The sequence below is a fragment of the Dermacentor silvarum genome, chromosome 6 (assembly GCF_013339745.2).
Source record: "Dermacentor silvarum isolate Dsil-2018 chromosome 6, BIME_Dsil_1.4, whole genome shotgun sequence".
NCBI classification, from domain to species: Eukaryota; Metazoa; Arthropoda; class Arachnida; order Ixodida; family Ixodidae; genus Dermacentor; species Dermacentor silvarum.
Window position 1 is genome coordinate 181,678,968 of NC_051159.1, and position 21,744 is coordinate 181,700,711.

At 45.0% G+C, this 21,744-nt stretch overlaps 1 protein-coding gene across 1 annotated transcript; it reads left to right on the plus strand.

Annotated features, from left to right (window-relative positions):
- Window positions 1-5,903: 5,903 nt before the first annotated feature.
- Window positions 5,904-21,283, plus strand: LOC119456494 (vacuolar protein sorting-associated protein 72 homolog). The gene is made up of 5 exons (XM_037718311.2): window positions 5,904-6,051; window positions 6,626-6,779; window positions 8,891-9,094; window positions 12,898-13,091; window positions 20,673-21,283. The coding sequence occupies exons 2-5, from the start codon at window positions 6,669-6,671 to the stop codon at window positions 21,247-21,249; spliced, it is 1,086 nt and encodes a 361-aa protein (XP_037574239.1). The 5' UTR covers window positions 5,904-6,051; window positions 6,626-6,668; the 3' UTR covers window positions 21,250-21,283.
- Window positions 21,284-21,744: the final 461 nt, after the last annotated feature.

Sequence of the window (21,744 nt, forward strand, 5' to 3'; positions counted from 1 at the left end):
TTCTAACGTAAGTACAGAGACTTCGAAGTGACTAATAAACGATCATATTTAGCTAAGGCCCGTTTAGTGAAACCAAACAGAACGCACAGCCAGGAGGCTCAAATTTGAACATTGATATACAGATCTTCAAATGCTTTTGTCAAATCTCATCGGAATGAATACTTCCATCTCTTGAAGAGAAGTCGCAGTTTGGAGAAAGTATATAGTTCAAATGCCGTCACATTGCACGCTATATATATATATATATATATATATATCCGAGGACACCTAAGCACTTCTGAGGAGTTGTGAATGCGAAGGCGTTATTGTCCAACTTGAGCGGTCCTTCGAGTTTTGTGCTGCGAGTAATGTACCACAGCGGTGCGTGCTGCCCGAGCCAGCAAGCAGCACCCGCCTGCGGTGCCAAAGCCGCATGGCCATCGAGGCGCGCTCGTGACGTGGCGTCGCAGCGGAATTTAGGTGCATTAATGTCGAATTGAGCGGTCCTTCGAGTTTTGAGCTGCGAGTAATATTTGCGTTAATGCTCGTTCCGACGAAGATTGTGGATTTCGCTGCCTACCTCTTCACTCGTTTTGCTGCGTTCTTCCACTCCCTTAGTTCGTCTGCGGTATACGGGCGTGGGCGGCCACGTTTCGCTACTGCCGAGGTTGCGGCCGCCGACGATATAGATGCTTGGAGAATGCTTACAGTGTGACGTCAGGACTTATAAAGTAATTTTTCGTATTTGCATGGGCCACGTTGGCTCAGTAAAAGTTCGCGAAACTTGCCATATTCAGTCTTGGGCTCCCTTAGAACATAATGTAGTCAATCTTTACCGCTAAAGAATTAACCGGGACCTAGAAGACGCTGTCAAAATTTATGACGTCACGGTGGGCTGGTGTGGGAACTTCAAGGTGGCGTCGCCACTCGCCTCTGTGTTTTTCGGTTCTTTCTGGCTTACCAAGCGGCTTCTCGCGGTAAGAGTGGTGCTCTCGATATTGTGGAAGGGTAATCCACTGATACAGAAGCAATCATATTTCCCTTGAAATTATCCAGTTTGTCCGCAATCGATGTCGTGTCTCGTAGTAGCTATAGGGTGCCTCATGGGCGCGCGCATCGAGGCCAAGTGGTAGCGTTTCCTCGCATTCTCACGTCGCCTTTTCTCTCTCCCGCCCTCCCTCCATGTATGCGAGTTGCGAGCGAACAGTGCCAAGAGTTTCGTGGCGGCGTCGGTTTTATCCATCCTCCGCCTCCTCTCCCCTCCTCTTGCACGTTTGTAGAAAAGTAAGCACTGCAGTTCCTGAAATGCTTTTGCGGGGGGGTTACGGATAGTTACAGCCGTCAAGAATGTATTGTGGCAACACCCAGGGAGCTCCAGAGGACATTCGACGCAGTGCAAAGGTCCAAGCGAGTCTCTCACGTCGCCTTTCCTCTCTGAACCATCCCCCGACGCGGCGTGCATGATTTCTTTATTTATCCTTTAATAAAGTATAAATTTTAAAAATTCAAAAAGTATATATATATATATATATATATATATATATATATATATATATATATATGTATATATATACACATAAATTGACAGATATTTTAATATTATTATTAAAAATTATTTCACAGAATTTTACGTCTATCCTTTGCTGTATTTATTTTATTATTACCATTCCCCAGCGAGGCTGCAAATAGATCGTACTTCAAACTTTCCCTTTTACCTAAATACGGCGGTATCCACAAACATAATCATAAGCGCGTAATTTTATACGTTTTCACTAGTCTGTTATAGTGGAACGGTGAAAGCGTAATTCTTTATTGAACAGAAATGAAACGCTTGCTTCGCTGCAACCAGTAGCGCACCCAGGATCTCTGCCAGGGGGAGGGGTTGCATTTTTGTGGTGTGGTGGAGGGGAGGAGGCACTTTGCATAATATGCAACTTCCTAGCTTTAGCCAGAGGAATCCAACAGCAAATAAAATGCCTAATAACTATAATAATATTATGACACCAAGGATGATGACGATGCGTATTAAATTTCTTTAGCATTTTACTCAAAGTAATTTAAGTGTGAATGAATAAACACAAGACAGTGATAGAGTGTTTTTGTTAATCAGGAAAATTCGACCTCCAGCCACCTTCTGAATTGTAATGACAATGTGAACAGAGCACTGAAGGTAGTGGGGCAGGATGCGTGGGGGGAGTGTTGGTTAGAACACCCCCCCCCCCCCCCCACGCAACACCTTAGTATAGACTACTTTATTTCTTTTATTACCGGTTCATTTCTCATCTTCAATTATTCATCTTTTTCTTTTTATTACTTATTATTTATTAACTAATTTATTTTAATTTTCAATCATCTTACCACCCGGTTCGTGGCCTATCCCCCGCAGTGGGTTTGTGCCTTTAATTGAGGCTTCATGATCATCATCAGCAGCAAGGAAACAACAGCGCAAAAGCTGAACGAAGAGGCAATGAAAGCTGCGCACAACCATGCGCCGCCACGGTGGCCGCGGCTAAAACCCCCCCCATACACGTTTTCACCGATGGAGGGGCTTTAGCTACAGTGCCTAGAATATTCTAGGCACTGTACTTTAGCCGCGGCTAGCCACCCTACCGCGACCAGTGGCCACACTGCAGGGGGTCTCCCCTAGCCCGCGCTCAGTCACGTGACTTCCAACATACGGCGCGCGAGAAGACGGCGTGCATCAAGCATGATCTAGCCTTCAGGTATAGTGCCTAGAAGTATATTCTAGGCACTATACTTCAGGGAAAGCCCTACACCCCATGCATTTTTGATCATGTTGAGGAACCGTTTTCTCAGTAACGAAAAGAGATATCCACGTAATGCATATTTCATTTTCTTCCGCTCTTCGCGCTCATTTAACTGTACAAGACGTATTAAAATCTGACTAAAATTACTATTTTGGTGAAATTGTTTCCACTAGTACCTAAATTCTGGCTTTATTTGCATATTTCAAAATTTGTAACACAGAAATCGTTAGGTTTTCGATTCTAGCAGAGTAGTTATCAAATGGTTATCCTGGAAGACATGAGAAATAATGGTACCTATAAAAAAAGGTTTTGATACATATATATATATATATATATATATATATATATATATATATATATATATATATATATATATATATATATAAAGGTTTTGAGATAATTGAGTTTAAAGTAAGAAACCAGCTGAAAAACAAACTTTTTCTTTTTTTTTGCCACGAACTCCATCCAAGTCGTTTCTTTAGTAGCCACCAACTTCGTAATCATTGGCATAATCATTGGCAAAGTCATTTTTTCACTTTTCAGCATGTCGTCTTGCTTGCCTGGCCTCTTCTGTTAGCTGTGGTGCGTCGATTGTGGTCAACTTCAATCCTAATGACTTCAAAATGTTGACACATGCGATACTATATACCATCATTGAACGAACGAACCGCATCCAATGTCGCAAGGAACGCAGCTAGGAACGAAAAACGTTCGAACAAACGCGCTCCGAAGCACAAACGCGGACAAAAAGTGCACAGCGTCTTTGGATTGCCTTGACTAGCGCCTCAAAATCGCGGAGGCGCTGCCGTGACTGAAAAATCCATAGAGTTTTTCGTAATATAGTGAGAAACTCTGTGGAAAAATCCATAAAGTTAATAAGCTGACTCTAGAGGTACAGTGGCTAGAATATTCTGGCCACTGTACTAGAGGCAAAGCTGGACCGAAAAAGGAGGGACCGCTACATAGATGTAATTATTAACTCTATGGGGTAGTGTTTCCCGAACCTTCGGAATCACCGCACGCTGCGCTTCAGTCATGCTTCAGCTAGAGTGTACTAGAATGGTACACTGTACTTCAGCGCAGTAACGCCGGTACTGTAGGTTTGTCCTGGCCACTGACAAAGCCACGCAGGAATGAGTTAACTCTATAATCAAGGGCGTTGCAATGTGGATAGCATTGCTGCCAGCAGACGGTAATGTCTTTGGAGTTCACGGTGTATTCTTACGTTTGGCAGGCGGCTTCCTCGGCTTCAGCTGCTTCCGATGAACGAGGAGCGATGGAATGGCTTTACGCTTCAATTTTTTTGTGCCACAGCTCTGCAGAATCACCGGCTCAAATTGATCATCCGTGAAGTGATCCTGCGCAAACGTGAAATCAGAAAACAGGGTCACCGTAAAACCTCGCTCCTTCAAGTATAAGGCGTAACACAACATTCCCGGCACAAGTCATCGCGGGAAGTCTTGTATACGGCGTTCCTTTTTTAGCTCGCCGCCAGCACAGGTACTTATCTCTTGTTCTGCTACATATTGCTGGGAAGTCTTGTATACCGTTTTCCTTTTTCAGCTCGCCGCCAGCACAGGTCCTTATCTCTTGTTCTGCTACGCGATACACGACTAGAATACTGAGCACACTTTTCACGCGCAGCACTTTCTACCATTTTCGAGATAGTTATCGGTCCTCGAGGATCTAGGACGATAGCGACAAGTTTTAGCGACAAGAACATTGATCTTCGCCGACCACCGAGTTGAGTTTTTGCTGAAGGCGCAAAGTCGCCCTTACTAAATAGCCCTAACCGTCTTTCCGCAGGTAAGCGCCCATTTTTCCCTACGTACCGTCACCGCTTCGTAACATACTGCGATACACTCAAAACGTGCCGTTCGCATACATTCAGGCCACACAAACACAACGCCATGGATTGTATAACCGAGTCAACAAAAACCACGTGCGTTTGAGGACAAGATGAAATCCGGCCACGAAAGTTGCAAATGCAGCGCGAACATGCAGCGCGAACAGTGCGACACTTAGGAGGGAGAAAAACTAACGAAGCCTCACACAGCAAGTGGCAGCATGTGAGATTAGGGATCATTGAAGAATCGCTCGCTTACCTCACACAGCCGGGACCATTGTGCTGGGTTGAAATCAGCGCGGCTGATTCTTTGAAGCCAGACCTTCCTCTGCGCCGCGTCTCGCTTCGCTGATGGAATCCGGAAGAGTCGCTTGCCGTCTGTTCCGCGTGTTCTGCACCCGAATGCCGAGCAACACGGCATCGCGAACACTACGCCTTAAAAGCGCAAAGGAGACGCGATGCGTGGTGCCTCCATACACGGCTTGCAATGGTCTGGCACCGCGATGGCGGCGGGAGCAAAAAACAAGAAAAAAAGCGCGCGAGAGCACGTGACAGCATTCGGCCAATCGGAGTAGTAAGTGGTTCGTGGGGAAAGGGAAAGGTTGGCGCTATCTTCTGCAGCATTTGGCGCTGAGCCGTGTTCTCAAGGGTTGCAGAAGATAGCGCCAACCTTTCCCTTTCCCTCACGAACCACTTATCATGAGCCGTGCTCCCTCAAGGGCTGCAGAAGATAGCGCCAACCTTTCCCTTTCCCTCAAGAACCACTTATCAGCCCTTGACGGGGCGCGTCTCAGCGCCAACGGGGACGGGTAAGTGGGAGTGAAAGGGGGATAGGGTGGAGTCCCATGGCTGGACGGGGCAAACCGGCAGGTTTGGCGCTGAGCCGTGCTCCCTCAAGGGCTGCAGAAGATAGCGCCAACCTTTCCCTTTCCCTCAAGAACCACTTATCATCCGGCAGGCTGTGGCGGCACCATGGAGGAAGGAACCTCCATGGGCGGCACGTATCGGCCGAGGTGGTAGGCCATAGGGTGCTGCAGAGACTGCAGGGGTGTTGTACCGGGCCTGTCAGGCCCGGGATGCCGAGCGCCGAGAGAACGGGCAGGAGAGGAGGAAAGCGGCAATCTTCAAAAGATGTCGCTACTTTTTTTTATTGAGGGGTTTTACGGTCGCATCATGGTTACGGAGCCTGCGCGCTGCGTTTAACGCAATTTACCCAGTTAATTCTGTGTAAGGGGAGTTATTTCTATTAAAGGGGTAATCTACTAACGTTGGGCCGAAGAGAACCACGAAAGAGAACAATCAGAAAGTGGCTTGTTATGATGGGTAAGGAGTCAATGCAAGCCGAAACTAGTCGCCGCTGTAGACGTTTGCGGCCGCGGTGCTTGGGGAAGCGCCGTACTACCTTGTTTAAATTTTTTCTAAGTCGTTTCATCGGATCATGTTGATGTCGTGAAACAGGTAAAGTTTGTGAAAAACGTCGAAGACGCGATTGTGTGTATTTTAACATTTTAGTCCGCAAGTTAATTTCGGTAAAGTAACCTGCATTTTACATACGTGCTCTAGCGATTTGCTTCTGTTTCCCGTTTGATTTACTGATGGTGCTCATTGATAGAAACGGTATATTTGTTGTGGTCGTTGATGTAAAGAGAACTCTTTCTGTAACGTTAACTGAACTTCGCTGTGGCGATGCCGTCTTTGAAGCTGGGTTCACAAAGAAAACTAAAGTAGGAACGTCGCTGATTTGCTTTCGAGCAGTACTTAAAGCGGACAGGTGGGGTAGTTGTAAAATCGACATTTCATGCATTTCCAGCGCTTGAAGAAAATAAGAGAAGAGGAAAGACGCGAGGACAGGTAGGACGTCGAAGACCAGCGTCCTACCTGTCCTTGCGACTTTCCTCTTCTCTTATTTTGCCTATTTCAAGCGCTGAAAATGCACGAAATGTCACTTTAAACGAGCTCAAGCTTTTTGCGCGTCCGCTTTGACGCGTCCTCAAAGCGTTGCTCATATGAATCGTTTTTGTGTTTGCGGCAGATAAGTTTCCCGAAGCAAGTGAGCGAATTTGCCTGCGCCTATCATGGCAGCTACAAGAGAGCGCCGTGTCAATGCCGGCAACAAGCTGGCCCAGCTACTTAATGATGAAGATGAAGCTGACGACTTCTATAAGACCACCTACGGAGGCTTCAACGTAAGGTTTAAACTGTTGGAATGTTTGCGGAGAATTTGGCAACATTTTTGAAAAGGTTTCATTTTTATCTTCTTATTTGCAAATGCTATATAAGTTTCCTTGGTTGGCTGCCAAGGAAACATGGTTGGCTGACAACACTTCCAGAGATAAGTAATCACATTAAGGCACAGATTTTTGCCGCACTAGTCGTCCTACATCATGGCTGCTGTGATGTTGTCAATGCAAGCCATCTGAAGCAGCCTAGTTTTACAAGGCTGTGTTTTTGTCTGGGAGAAAAATATATATAGCTGAAGTATTGGGCATGCCTACTAGTTAACCATAACAGTTAATTGTACCAAGTTTGTGACAGCACATGGCACACAGCACATACTACTTGGTACATCTGGTAACTGTTATAGCTAATAGGTGGACAAGCCCAATGCTTTGACTGTATGGCATACCGTTGGCACATAGTAAATATTTAGGCAGCCATCTCTGCCAAGTGAAAGCTGCTCATCACCATGTTTTTAAATGTTTGGAAAGACTGCAGGTGCAGGAGTTTAAGAAAGTAACAATTGTGGTGTGCAGGCTAATTGGTGCAGTTTTTAAATATTTTTCCTATGCCGTGAGTATGTTTATTACAGCTAAACCCTTTGGTTTTGGTTTGGGCTTGACAGACAGTATTTAGCAGTTAATTACAGGAGTCATGAGGGAGGTAGTGGCCGAATACTGAACCAGGGAGGCCAATACCTGTTCTGGTGAGGGATTCACTAGGTGGGGAATGCTAGTAACTTCATGCTTAGAGGACGTATTCGTCCCATTAGACTGGGAAGGCTTAGGAGTGAAGATCAACAGTGAATACCTCAGCAACCTTCGGTTTGCAGATGACATTGTCCTGTTCAGCAACACTGGGGACGAATTACAACAAATGATTGAGGACCTTAACCGAGGAAGTGTAAGAGTGGGGCTGAAAATTAATGTGCAGAAGACAAAGATAATATTTAACAGCCTGGCAAGAGAACAAGAATTCAGGATCGCTAGTCAGCCTCTAGAGTCTGTAAAGGAGTGCATTTATCTAGATCAGTTACTCACAGGGGACCCTGATCATCAGAAGGAAACTTACAGAAGAATAAAATTGGGCTGGAGTGCATACGGCAGGCAGTACCAAATCCTGACTGGGAACTTAACACTGTCGTTGAAAATAAAAGTGTGCAATCATTGCATCCTGCCAGTGCTAACATATGGGGCAGAAACTTGGAGGTTAACAAAGAAGCTCAAGAACAAGTTAAGGACCGCACAAAGAGCGATGGAACGAAAAATGGTAGGCGTAACATTAACAGACAGGAGGAGAGCCGTGTGGATCAGAGAGCAAATGGGGATAGCCGATATCCTAATTGACATTAAGATAAAAAAAATGGAGCTGGGCAGGCCATGTAATGTGTAGGATGGATGACCGGTGGATCATTAGAGTTACAGAATGGGTACCAAGAGAAGGGAAGCGTAGTCGAGGACGGCAGAAAACTAGGTGGGGTGATGAAATTAGAAAATTTGCAGGGGGAAATAGGAATCGGGTATCGCAAGACTGCGGTAATTGGAGATCACAGGAAGAGGCCTTCGTCCTGTGGTGGACATAAAAATAGGCTGACGATGATGATTTAGTAGTTATGTTCATAGTGTTTTCAGTATTATACAGTTGCATCCGAAGTTTGTTTTCCATAAGTAGCATGATAATCACCGGAAAACGCTGCACTGCTTTGCTCACCCTGCGCAGCCAACTGCCAATGTTGGCAATACTTCAAGTATCATATGGCACTGTGGCTAAAATGAACATTCTAGCATGCTACTTGCTTCTGTTAGTAGTAGAATTCAGGTTATAACCAATCTTGATTTTATGAGGGGTTTTGTTTTATATATGACTTGCATTACTTAAAACTACATTCCTGCTTTGAAACTGTTTTACTTGGAGCTATTCTAGGGAATTGAGAAGAAAATTATGTCACTGACCATGTAAAAAAGGACATTCTGATGTTTTGAGTTCTCTACAAAACTCTTGTTCACAATGGAACTGGCATCACAGGCAGTTTCTGATATATAACCCTGACTCTCTACCAAGACACTTTTGTACATTTCAGGATGAAGAAGATGACAAGGAATATGAAACTGAGAATGATGAAAGTGATGTGGTGGACTCCGACTTTGACATTGATGAACGAGACGAGCCAATATCGGATCAGGATGATGAGGATGAGGGAGGAAAACGTCAGCGGCGAGTGGTCACCAAGGCTTATGTGGAGCCCCTTTCAGAAAAGAAGCGGAAACGGACTGTGGAAAAGAAGGTCAGAATCTACCTAATGAGCTCTGGCTACAAGTGACTGTAGTTTATCTACGGATGTTGCTATTTCGTGCTAGCAGTGGAAATGTTTCCTTACCGAAACATTACCAAAAAAAGTCTCCAATTACAATTAAAGTTACTTCATCAAAAGTATAATTGATTATAGTCACCAATTAATACCCCACAAAAGTAATTGAGGAATTATTTAAGTAGTAATTAACAGATGATGATGATGATGTATAGTGTTTACTGGTGCAATGGTCTAAAGCAAAACAATAAATCAGCTTAGACTGAGAAAGTATTCTTCAAAAACTGTGCTGCCGTTAATTACACTGCAATAGGTCAATTATTACAAGAGAAAACGAAGCTCAAAGGTAATTTTTTTGAATTTCGCGCGGAAACCTCAACTGTCAGCGCTTCAGTGTGACGTCACGACTTCTAAAGTAATTTTTCATATTTGGGCCACTTTGGCTCTATAAATGTTCCCGAAATTGTCATATTCAATCTTGGGCTCCTTTAGAACACAATGGAGTCAATCTTTACCGCTAAAGAATTACCTGAGACCTAGAAGACGCTGTCAAAATCCATGACGTCATGGTCAGCTGGTGTGGGAACTTCAAGGAGCTAGCTTTCGCCACTCGCCTCTGTGTTTTTCGTCTCTTTCTGGCTTACCAAGCGGCTTCTCGCGGTAAGAGTGGTGTTTTTGGTATTGTGGAAGGGTAATCTACTGATACATAAAAAGTCACTTGTCCCTTTAGTGTCCATTAAAAATCTTTTCCATTGCGCTAAAGTTTCTATTCTATTCTACATGGGCGTTTTGCAAACCTGCGTCGCCTGCTACAGCTTTGCCCATCAATAGAGTAATTGGTTAGATGTAATTGGTATCACCAAAAAATAATTGAATTACAGTGAGCGTTACCTAGTAAAATGTAATAAGTCAATTACAATAGTACCAAAATTTAATTGATTACAAGTAATTAATTGCATGAAATTTGTTATACAAGTGTTGTTTTTGCAGCAGTGTAGTATGCTAGTAGAATAGGTGCCCTTGGTACTGCACTGCAAATCAGATCCTTGCAGATCACTCATAACAGCACTTTTTTAGCAGTGCTGTTAATTGTGCATCCAGAGGGCAAGCTGTAGACCAGGCACAGGCTGATCCTACCAGTCAAGTGATCAGCAGACAGCATGGTCTTGTCTGCACGCACATATCTGCATGATGGGCCAAAAAGAGCAGATGATATGGTGGATGAGGATTCGAGCACAGGGCAAAGCCAGCTAGGCGACTGCTATTTGCATGTTATAACGGTGCTCGTTGCCTGCCTTAAGAGAACTTGGCTTGTCGCCAGAACGAGCGGCTTCAGTCACTCTGAAGAAGATTCATGGATCACCAATAGAAAGAAAGGTCCCTGCATTTCATGCCCACATAGTCTGCTGACATGCTCTAGGTCTGTTACAAGCTTTGAAAGCTAGAAGTAGGAACTGTGGCTCCTGGTCTGCAGTTCAAAACAGGTTCGCAGTCTGCCTTCCAGATGCACTATAAAAAGTCAGCCATGCAGAACACATTTCCAACAGAATTTCGGCACGGTGTCATTGTGTTTCCTGCTGCACAATGGTACATGGGGCAGGCATTTTGCTTACTTACGGTTAATGCTTAGCACACATGAAAAATCAAACATTTCTCGTAGTTTATTTCTTGCTGTCAATCTTGTTACAGGATTGTAACAAACAATCCTGTTACAATATTGTAACAGTCCTTGTGACAAATCCTGTTAGGAGGGTTGTCACAAGAACACTGACAGGTGGGGGATCGCTGACAAATTTTCTTCCTTAGCTGGCTTGTAACTGAGCCCTTGTGCAGCTTTAATTTTGTCAGTCTGGTTTTATATGCAACTTAACAGTGTGAGTCAGCAGCAGAAACTGGTGTTGTGGGTAGTATGGTATTGAAATTGTAAGCTTATATTATATGTACTTACTTTGAGCTGGTGCTGCTGCTGCAACAGCTAGCTTTCCCCTGATCAAGCAAGTCGTCCCTTGTGTATGTGACCAAGCATATTGTGCACAACTGTTCTGGGGAGGTATTCTGTAAGAACTCACCTAGTGGACATGTCCACTAGGTGGACTCTTACAGAATACCTCCCCTGTAATCATTAAGTGCAGTGACGTTGTGAGAATTTGTCACTGCAATGCCTTAATGCAATGCAATGCCCCTGCAATGCCTTAATGAAATGGGCAGAATGTGTGGTGTTTATGGTATTGAAATGTGAGTTTTTGAACAGCATTATCAACAATCAAATGCTGCTTTCTTCCATGTCATCACGGCTCTCCCATCATACTTCACTCAATGCAGTGCTGGTGTTCCTAACTGGAACAGTGCCCACCATGCTCTTTCTATCATTGTCTCAAGCCTTTGTATTGTAATGACCTTGGAATTGAGTGGCACAGCATGTTATGGCACCCACCTTGTAGGGCTTACACCGTTGGTGTAGTGGTATTGTTTACCACTACCAGATGGCACCACCACCTCACAAGTGATACAGTCTTGAATTTTGCTATTGCTGAATGTACTTAACTTAGTTGTGACGTTCAGAGAAATCTGCCCAGTCGCCATCATGTTTACTCCCACTTAATAGTAATGAGAAAAAGAATCGGCGGGCTTTAGATGATTGCTTTTGATCTGGAAGTCATTTACTACGGCACCAGACATTGCCGTCTTGCTTGCTCCCCAAATAATGGCACTTTCCTCCTAAGAAACGAAGTCGTTGCAATGGATCTGTCATCTTTGTCTGGTACAGTATTTCCTGCTGTATCCTCTCAAGTACGTGCACAGATGCCGGCACAAGCAGTCTACCTGGTGCAGAAAACTTCATCCAAGTTGCCAAACACTAATTTTGTGCACTTGCTGGGGGTTTAGCGTATCTGGCTCCCAGTCGCACAATGCTGCAGAGTAGATGAAGATGTTTTTTTTTTTTTTTTTTTTTTGCCACATAGCGAGGGTGAAGCTGAAATCGAGGGCATGGCTTGAAAACCGTGTGATTACGGTGACTAGCCCTTTCAGCGTCACTGACGTAATGGCACATTTCCACACTTCTGTCTCGCTATGTTCTTTTGACATCCCTTTTGTCAGATAGGAAACACCAAGAGAGCATTTTGACATTATCTGTGTAATTTTTTTCATATCTGCACCGCCAAAAATAAGCCGTTGTGTTCGTTGTATAATATCAGAGAAAAAAGGCCGACGCCGAAAGGGCGACATGACGGCGCCGCGTGGGTAAGGAGAGGTGGGCACAGCAAGCCCTGTCCTAAGTTTAAACGGCTGTTGTAGTAAAGAAGGTGGCGGGGCTTGTAAAGTTAAATAAAGGCAGGCAGCCTTTTGAATGAAGTTGTGGACTCCTGGCTTCATGTGCAGGAATAATTATTTGGCTCCGACGTTCATGACAGCATTACATAGGGATCATGACAATTCCTTTACCTTGTTCAATTATTGCTGCAAGGCTCTTTTTTATGGGATTTGAACTTGTTAGTGTCATTGCAGTTTCTATGTGTTCCAACGCTGCCATGACTGTAGTCGCACAGAATCCGTCTGTGCAGCGGGCTTCAGGGAAACTTAGTGGCTTCTTTAGGTGGAAGAGGGGCCAGCACGGTGACATTATGGGAGCAGTACATGAGTTCATGAGATGTCAAAATTACCTGCATGCAGTTTAGGACTCCCAATGTGCTGCATGCTCCACGTGTTTCAAAATTTAGTGATGTCTCTGGGAGAACTGTTTTATCGAATGCCGTGGCACACCTTTTCTTTGCCAACAGCAACAGAAAACAGAGAAACCAGCAAAAAGACGGCGCACGCAAAGCTCCATTGACAAGGAAGACAGCTCAGCTCTGAGTGCCTTTCCGTCTGCTGAGCGCAAGTCAGTGCGGAGGTCCACCCAGGCCAAGAGCCAGGAAACGGAGCGTAGGCGGCAAGCTCACGAGGAGCAACGCAGGCAGCGGCACCCACGAAAGTGAGCACATTTGTCTGGCTTTGTGTTGTAGTCAAGCGCCTTTAGAATGAAGCACTCAGAACCTCCAAAATCCTTCGTTATACGGATGACTTTGTTGTAAAGATTGCGCACTGTATCACACACAGTATAGATCCACATGAGCATGTTCAGCAAAAAAAGAAACATACTTTTTTTAACATGAACTCAAGAAATACAGCCCATGTACGAGGTCTGTTAGAAAAGTATCTGACCTTATTATTATTATTTTTTTTGCGAACACCTGATGGATATGAAACAAGCGTGCTTGCATCAGCTGACCTTGAACCTTCGTGTGCATGCAAGAATTTTTTCCCGCCTGCCGATAGCGTAAGTCGCTGGGACGCAGCGTTTGAGTGAGGTAGTGCGCAGTGCTGTCGTCAGTTTTTCATTGCAAGAAAAATGGTGGAGCGACTGGAGCAGCGCTACTGCATCAAATTTTGCAAGAAACTGGGCGACAGCCAAGTGGAAACCATTCGGAAGATTCAGACGGCTTTCGGTGACGATGCTACGAGCAGCACACAGATTAAGGAGTGGTACAACCGGTTTAAAGATGGCCGCACATCGGTGAAGAGCGAGCCACGCTCCGGGCGGCCATCAACAAGCTGAAATGACCAGGTCATTGCCGAAGTGAACGCTGTGGTGATGCGGGACCGTCGTGTGACTATCCGAGAAATTGCGGAAGAGGTGGGCATCAGCACTTTTTCTGCACATTCCATTATGAGCAAAGATTTGGCCATGAAGAGAGTTGCGGCGAGATTCGTGCCGAAGCTGCTCACGGTGGAGCAAAAGCAACTTCGTGTTGAAGTCTCACAGGACATACTGGATTCCACAGACAGTGACCCCGACTTCATGAACACCATAATCACTGGTGACGAGTCTCGGGTGTATGGCTACGACCCGGAAACCAAATCCCAGTCGTCACAGTGGAAACATTCCACGTCACCAATACTAAAGAAGGCCCGCCAAGTGCGCACCAACGTCAAAGTGATGCTGACTGCTTTCTTTGACTCCCGCGGTATGGTACACCACGAGTACGCACCACAGGGTCAAACAGTCACCAAAGAGTGCTGCAGGGATGTCCTCAGTTGCCTACATGATGCTGTGCGGCGCAAGAGACCAGAGTTGTGGTCAGCAGGAAATTGGCGCATCCATCACGACAATTCTCCTGCACATTCCTTGCACTTGAGTCAGACTTTTTTGGCGAAATACCAGACTCCTGCAGTTCAACAGGCTCCTTACTCTCCTGATATGGCCCCCTGTGACTTCTGGCTGTTTTCCAAAATCAAGAGGCCATTGAAAGGAGTGCGATTTCAGACAAGAGAGGACATTATGGCTGCAACGACAGCAGAGTTAAACTCCATTCCGAAAGAGAGCCTTCTCCGAATGCTTCCAACAATGGCCGCACGGCTGGGAGAAGTGTGTGGAGTCCCAAGGAGACTACTTTGAGGGTGATTAGGCTTTCCAACGCTCCAGTTATGCCAGTTTTTTTTCTTCGGCCAAAGGTCGGATACTTTTCTAACAGACCTCGTATAAATAATTATTGTGTATAATGAACAGCAGTAATATCCTCTTGAAAATTTTTGTATAAAATTCTTATTTTATATATTGAATTACCTATAGGTAAAACTTTTTTGTGATCCCCTTCAATCACAAAATTCTATGTGTCCAGGTTCAACTGTACTTAGTGAAAGGAGTTGCTAAATGTACAACTGCAGCTGACCTTATACAGCATTTGGGTTCACAGCAAACTCTCGGCGAAACCCAGGAGTGACGGAAAGTATAGCTGCAAAGCATAAAATGTTGCTGTTGCCTCCCTTGCCAAATGTCCTGTTGCAATAGCTAATGCCGCTGCTGAGTATAGTACTACTATTAGTGTGCCAATAATGTTAAGCCTAGTTTAGTGCTCGCTGGCAGGGCCTGCTAGTGCAGGACGTCAGTGTTTGCTTTGCTAGGCCTTCTTTCTTCCTTTCTTCTTTCTCTCTCTTTTTTCTTTTGTTGGGTCAGTGAATTGCAACCATAGTTATTTAGTGCAGAGTCCGTACCTGAACCCTCCTGCGTGGTCTTTATTGCAATGTCGACAGATGCTTTCTTGTACATGCAAGCTCAATGGAGTTGCTTCATGAGTTTGTCAGCTATCGGGAATGCCAAAACTTCTTTGTTGTATCAACAACTTCATTTTCGTGGTCTTCGCTGTATAGGCATTCACAAAACATATGAAAGAGAGTTTGGCCAGGACATACGGAATACTTTGTTGTTTATTTTTATTTATTTCTGTTACTGCCACTCTCAGTAAAGAGCATAGTAGGTGAGTTATACAAAAGTGTTGCGAAGTGTTACAAGTGACAGATGTGCACCTAAATAGAGCTTTGCAAGCAAATAAGCAAAAAATATTTTAATTCCACATTTTACCAACAGGTCATTTTGGTGTAGAAGCATTCATTCTAGAAGTGTTCGACTTTATTAGTTTTAATCTGTTTGTGTATCATCACTTACGGAATACCAGAACATTGAAAACTTTTACAGCAGCAGGAGACCTGGTAGTGACATCTTGCAGCGCTTTGTTCAACCACCATATGTTAAAAATGCTTTTGTATTGTGTTACCACTATTCTAAAAAAAAAAAGTTTTTTGTATGTTACGGCCATAGAGTTTCATATTACTATAACTAGAGGGCAATGTGGCACTGCGATCATTCAACTATCATGGGAATGATGGGAAGTACAGGCTACGGATTGGTATTCTGTTGACTGGCGAACTAGTCTACAGGTATTTTTTTGTCATTTTTTGTTTCGCTAGTTTTGCTCCAAGCGCAGTTGCTACAATCCGTAGAACACAAACTTACTTGTGGTAGGAAAGGTTGCTGCTTCCTGGCTGTAGTCTGCTGTCGCAAAACGGGTAAGCGCAAAGCCACGACATAACAGTTGCTGGCGCGCACTTCAGAAGAAGCGGTACGTCAACATAAAATATAGTGAAGCATGCTCGTAAGAGGCCACAAGCGTCCAAGATAGCACTGCAGCAGATGTGTTTAAAAGTACTCGAAGACGTTCATCAATCGTGACAGCCAATGCAGCCTTTCGAAAGAGCGAGAGAGTTCGCAAGTGACTTATGTCTGCGCAGACGCAAGTGCGTCTGCGAGAAAAGTTCACTTTCCCCGCGTTCGCAGCGAGCAGGCGTCGTAGCAGACGACACTTGTAACATTTCTCTCAAAGGCGCAACACTGTTCTCATAATACAAAATTTTTATTCCCACAAATATTTGATGAGTATTTTTTATATAAGCACATACACGGTTGTTATTGCTGTTGTGAAAGTAAATAAATAATTATTCAATGGCGCTAAATCAGGCAGAACGATGCATACCCTGGTTACGGTGGCTAGATGGGTAGGTGTGCCGACCGAGCGTAGTTCACCACTTCTCCGCATCATGACGCAAAATTGGCGCTGCGGACAGTAGAACGGTTCAGCGGCGCGCAACGGCGGCTGCGCTGTGTAGACGAGCTGCGCGTCTGATAGTATCGCTTGCCTCTGATTGTATATTTGAAGTGCGCGTTGTAATACCGTTCTGAGCAGTGTAGGCCAAGCCAGAATGAGGAACTTGTTGTTGTCGTCTAGTCAAAAAAAAACGAAATGCTGAAGTAAATTTTCTAGCTTGGCAATCGGTCACATTTATTGATATAAACGCGGCGCTCCAGCCCATTGCACTAAAGACGTAAATGCATTTTTTCCATGCATAAAACGATACTGCAATGGTTTTATATGGTATGTGGAACCGTGTTTACATGATATTTAGCGAGTTCTAATGTTTCAATTTCGAGAAATCCAGCTATTGGTTTTATTGCTGCGTCAGTTACGGTATATAAATTGGTGCGAGGAGAATTGTGTTGGTAAGTGCATATGGTTCACTGTTTCATTGTAATAAAATAAAGCAATATGTCTTGGACTAGATTCGTGAATATATTTAAAATACAAGAAAAGCTCTCGTAACTTGAGTCAGCAAACGCACCAACATAAATAGCCTAGCGCCAGCAAGGCCGCAACGTTGGTCCACCACATCATAACATTATTCACAGCACACGCCTCCACTTCAGGTTATTCTTCTTCTCCCTGTTGCTTTCGCACGCCATGTTATTGCCCTTGCCAAGAAAGTAAAGGCGTGTAATTGAATAGAACTTGACAACATCGTTTGTGAGCTCTTTCTTGTGCCGCTTACAGCCGATCAAATTCGGGGGATTCAGCTGCAGAAAGGATGCAAAGTCGGCAATACACTGTTCCTTCGTAACTCATTTAAACTGAAGCACAGCTTGAAGGCGTCTTCGAGCGATGCTACCAGTTTTTTTAGTGCTTCAGAAGGGAGCAACAGCCCTGACCTACTCATTCTGTTGAATTCAGTAATGTCCCTGAGCAATTGGAGCACTTGGTTCTTTGCAGGAACTTCCTTGCTACATAGCCTGCTATATATAATATCAGCCTAGAATCACTTTTCTTTTCCCTGTAGCAGCGCAGCGGTGCTCGATGTCGCAGGCGCTGAGCACCTCATGTGCGGCTTGCAAATTTCCAACGTCGAGGAGCTCAGGGACGTACGCTTTTCGGTGTACCGCTTGCTCATTAACGTCGCCGATACAATCTAGCCACCGTACCGATACTGAGCAAGCTACTGAGCAGCTCGGGGCGAACATTTCCGCTGTCAGACAGCGGAACAATTCCGCTGTCTTTCTCACAAATTTAGAGCTCGACTTGCAGTTCGGAGCGAAGCAGTCTCCTTGGTGGTCTTCTTTGGTGGATCAACGCCGCCGCTAATCTCGCCGGTCATTTTTCCGACCTGGAACATTCCACATCGCTTAGGAACTTACAAACAGTACGAGAGATGCGGAGCTCTTCACCTTTGAAACTGACACGAACAGACGACATACAACTATTCCAATACGGGCTTTATTTTTTTTTCGCTCGCCGCCAGTCCGCCAGCCCCCTGTAGCAGACGACGCGCGCTGCGGAACCGTTCTACTGACCGCAGCGCCAATTTTGCATCATGACGCGGAGAAGCGGTGAACTACGCTCCAGAGGCGCCGGTCGGCACACCTACCCATCTAGCCACCGTACCCTGGTGGTAAACCATGCTTCAATCTCAAAGTCATACAAACTTTATTCAATGTATTATGCATTATATAAAACACAACATAAATAAAATTAATTTTTGCACGAAAATGTTTTAATACAGCTTCGTTTACTGCGCCGCATGCAAACGCCACCAGTTTCAAGACAGAAGTCAATCCGAAGCCTGTACTTCCCATCATTCCCATGTAGGTTGAGGCGACGTTCAGGAGAACCCCCGTAGACACTAGCGCCACTTCTCCCTCTAGGTTTTTTATTTAGAAACTCTATGGTTACGGCAGATGTTTTTTTCTGAAGGAACTACTGCACTCAATATTTAATGTAATACATAAACAGAAAGCAAAATGAGTGCACTTTTCCCGCATAAAAGTTTTATTAACGAGAGATGTATGTCATAAAAAAGATATAAATTGTTAAAATCAAGATTGTGCAATAAAATTAACAATGTTTGTAAAGACACGCTTGTATCTATTAAGAAAAAAATGTTATGAAAATTATGAGATATACAAAATGTGTTGCCACCTATTAGGCACTATCGCTGAAAAAATCAAAATTTTTCGTTGAACAGGTATTTCACTATAAAAATTTAAGTGCGAGCACTACAGTTGGGCGTGCCGGGCTGCGGCCGCCGATGTTCTCGGCTGGTTTGCATCGCCGTCGCTTTCAGACTCAAAGTCCGAGGAAAAGTCAGCGTCCTCTGACTCGCTGCTATTCGATGTATCGATAAGATCAGCCACAGAGGCAGCGGAATTCCGATATCTGCGATCTCCCGAAGCGCGCACGCCGTTTCCGGAACCATCATTTTTGCGTTCTGCTTTGACGATCGCAAAACTACGGAGCGCGTTTAACAATCACCGCTTGGTAGGAAAAAAGCGAACTGCTCAGAAAACAAAAATATAGTTTCTCCTCTTTCAAGTCCGATGGCGCAGTCTGTCCGTGAGCGTCGCGGAAGGTCTCCAAAGCGGCTTTTCAAACCATCGATAGCGGGCGGCCATTTTATTGCGATAGCAAGTATATGGACACTCCAAAGCGGATTTCTGCCGTCGCCGTCGCCGTGAGGTTCCGTATGACGTCAACGGCGATGAAAACGTCCCTGTGCTCCGGACGCTGTATGTGCGAGTGAAAGGGCGTGAGGCACGCGCGCTTTCACAGGGAGCGAACGCACGTCGAAGAGCAAACGCGTCGCCGTGCTCCCTGAAGGGCTGCAGAATTAAGCGTCTCTTTCCTCCTTTCCATATATAGAAAGCAAACGCGACTTTTTCCGTCGCGCGAGAGGCTGTGGGGGGACGGGAGGGAGAGAGACAGGGGAGGCGACGTTTAGCTGCGGCACCAAATGCATATTTATATAAAAACGCCGCGCGTGTTCAGTGAGAACGCGGGCAAAACGCCGACGGCGTCGACAACAGTTCTGCACGTTGCTGGTGCTGCTGCATGTCCAAGTTTATACAGCTGATAAAACTACTATCCTTACTCCGTATAGCTCTCTACTAATATGCTATTGTAATTGATGCTTCGCCTTTTGGGTGAAACTGCGACAAATTTTTTCGTTCTCCTTTGACGATCGCGAAACTTCGGAGCGTTAAAAGTCCTCGCCTCGCGGGATAAAAGTGAACTGCTTAGAAAACTCAAATATAGTTGTCCTCCTTCACGTCAGATAGCACAGTATGTCCGTGAGCGGCGCGGGAGGTCTCGAAAGCGGTGTTTCAAACCATCAATAAAGGGCTAACAATGCCTACTGGGCGTGGTACGGAAAGAGTTAAGCTCAGTGGCACAAGATGGTGCCTCCAGCACTGCTGTTCACGTCTATGTTTTTATGTTTGCCTGTCAAGCTCTGAATCAACCGGGAAATGTACAGATATTTGTACAGCCATTTTGTATGGTTGTACAGCTGAGGAAATATCTTCCAGAAACAGGACTTCCCAACTTACACGTGTAATGACTGCCATTGGACTAGCCACATACAAATAAAACCAGTAAGTCTGGCTGAACTGAATCTATCCATTATTATGAAGTCGTAATGCAACTGTAGGGCCACAATTTCAGCCAGACTACTTAGAAAAATTTTAGTACCCACTCTGTTGTCACTGTTTCTTTCACGGATTGTGACCATAGAGTTTCTTAGACTATTATCTTAAGGGAAATCAGGTGCCACAAGTGTGTTTCTTAACGGGCACTGTGCTGTCATGGGAAGGATGGTATATGGCTGTGCGAAGCTTGGGGTGACGTGTCGAGCGAAGCTTGGCCTAAATTGTGGATATGCATGTACACATAAAGCTTTCTGAAAATAAAATCTTCATAGAAGGTTTTCATCCCTCGTATTACAGCTTTCAATGAAGCAAAGGCTTGTCAAGTATGTTTTTATGTCTGTGAAAGGATATTATGTAGCAGTTTGTTAAGGCTGTCTTTGAGAACTGTAACTGAGAGTTGCATGAAATCCACTTCTCCAAAATCTGCAGGTCTGGCGCAGAGCACTCATGGCATCCGACGCAGGAGGAACTGCTTGAGGAGGCCAAGCTTACAGAGCAGGAGAACTTACGCTCTTTAGAGTCTTATCAAAGGCTTGAGCTGGAGAAGAAAAAAGCCAAGATTGTCAAGAACACGAATCGAGGCCCCATGATACGTTACCACTCCATCTCCATGCCACTGATTGAAGAAGTGGATGTAGAAGGACCCGTTGCCTCAACAGCGCGTTGTTCTCGCAACTTTATCACGTTCCCAGATGAATCCACCCTGAAGGAGCATTTTCCTGGCGGCCGGCCTAAGCCAGCAAACCGTAGCGTGTGTCCCATCACGCGTCTGCCGGCACGCTATTTTGACCCTGTCACGTTGATCCCTTATGCCAACCTGCAGGCTTTCCGAGTGCTTCGTGAAGCGTACTATGCACAGCTGGAGCAGAAAGGGGATGTTCGCCAACCAGAAGTGGCAGCTTGGGTTGAGTGGCGCAAGCGGAATCGGGCCCAAAGAGCAGCACTTGCCAATGCAAATAAAGCTGCTGCCGCTGCCGCTGCTGCTGCTGCTGCTGCTGCAACATGAAAGCATGTTGTTGTACAAGTACTGTTGTAAAAGTAATTGTAAATGTGTTTAATACTGAGTTGTTTTGCTTCGTGTTTAATACTGAGATGTTTTAATACTGAGACGTTTCAGCAATGCGATGTATGTAGGCGCAATTGTGCATCTGACCTCGACTCTCTGTGTGGAATGCGGCTACCTTGAGAAGAAGGGCACGTGGTGTATGGTTTGAAATTTCAACTGCTTTCGCGGCGCGCAGTGGTGTAATATTTGCAGACACGATCGTCAGCAATCATTGCATACACTGCGCTTGTCTGTTTAAAATGCCCAAGTCCACTGCGCTTGTCTGTAAAGATGCCCAAGTCTAAAAAATTCAGGTTGTTCTTGAGCTTGCGTGTTAGGAAAATTTGAGAATGCAATCGGGGTTATTTTCCTGTGAAATAGAAAAACAACCCAGATTTGCTAAAGTGGTAAGCAGTCATCGTCGCTGTCGCGCTGCCTTTTAACGAAGTATGAACC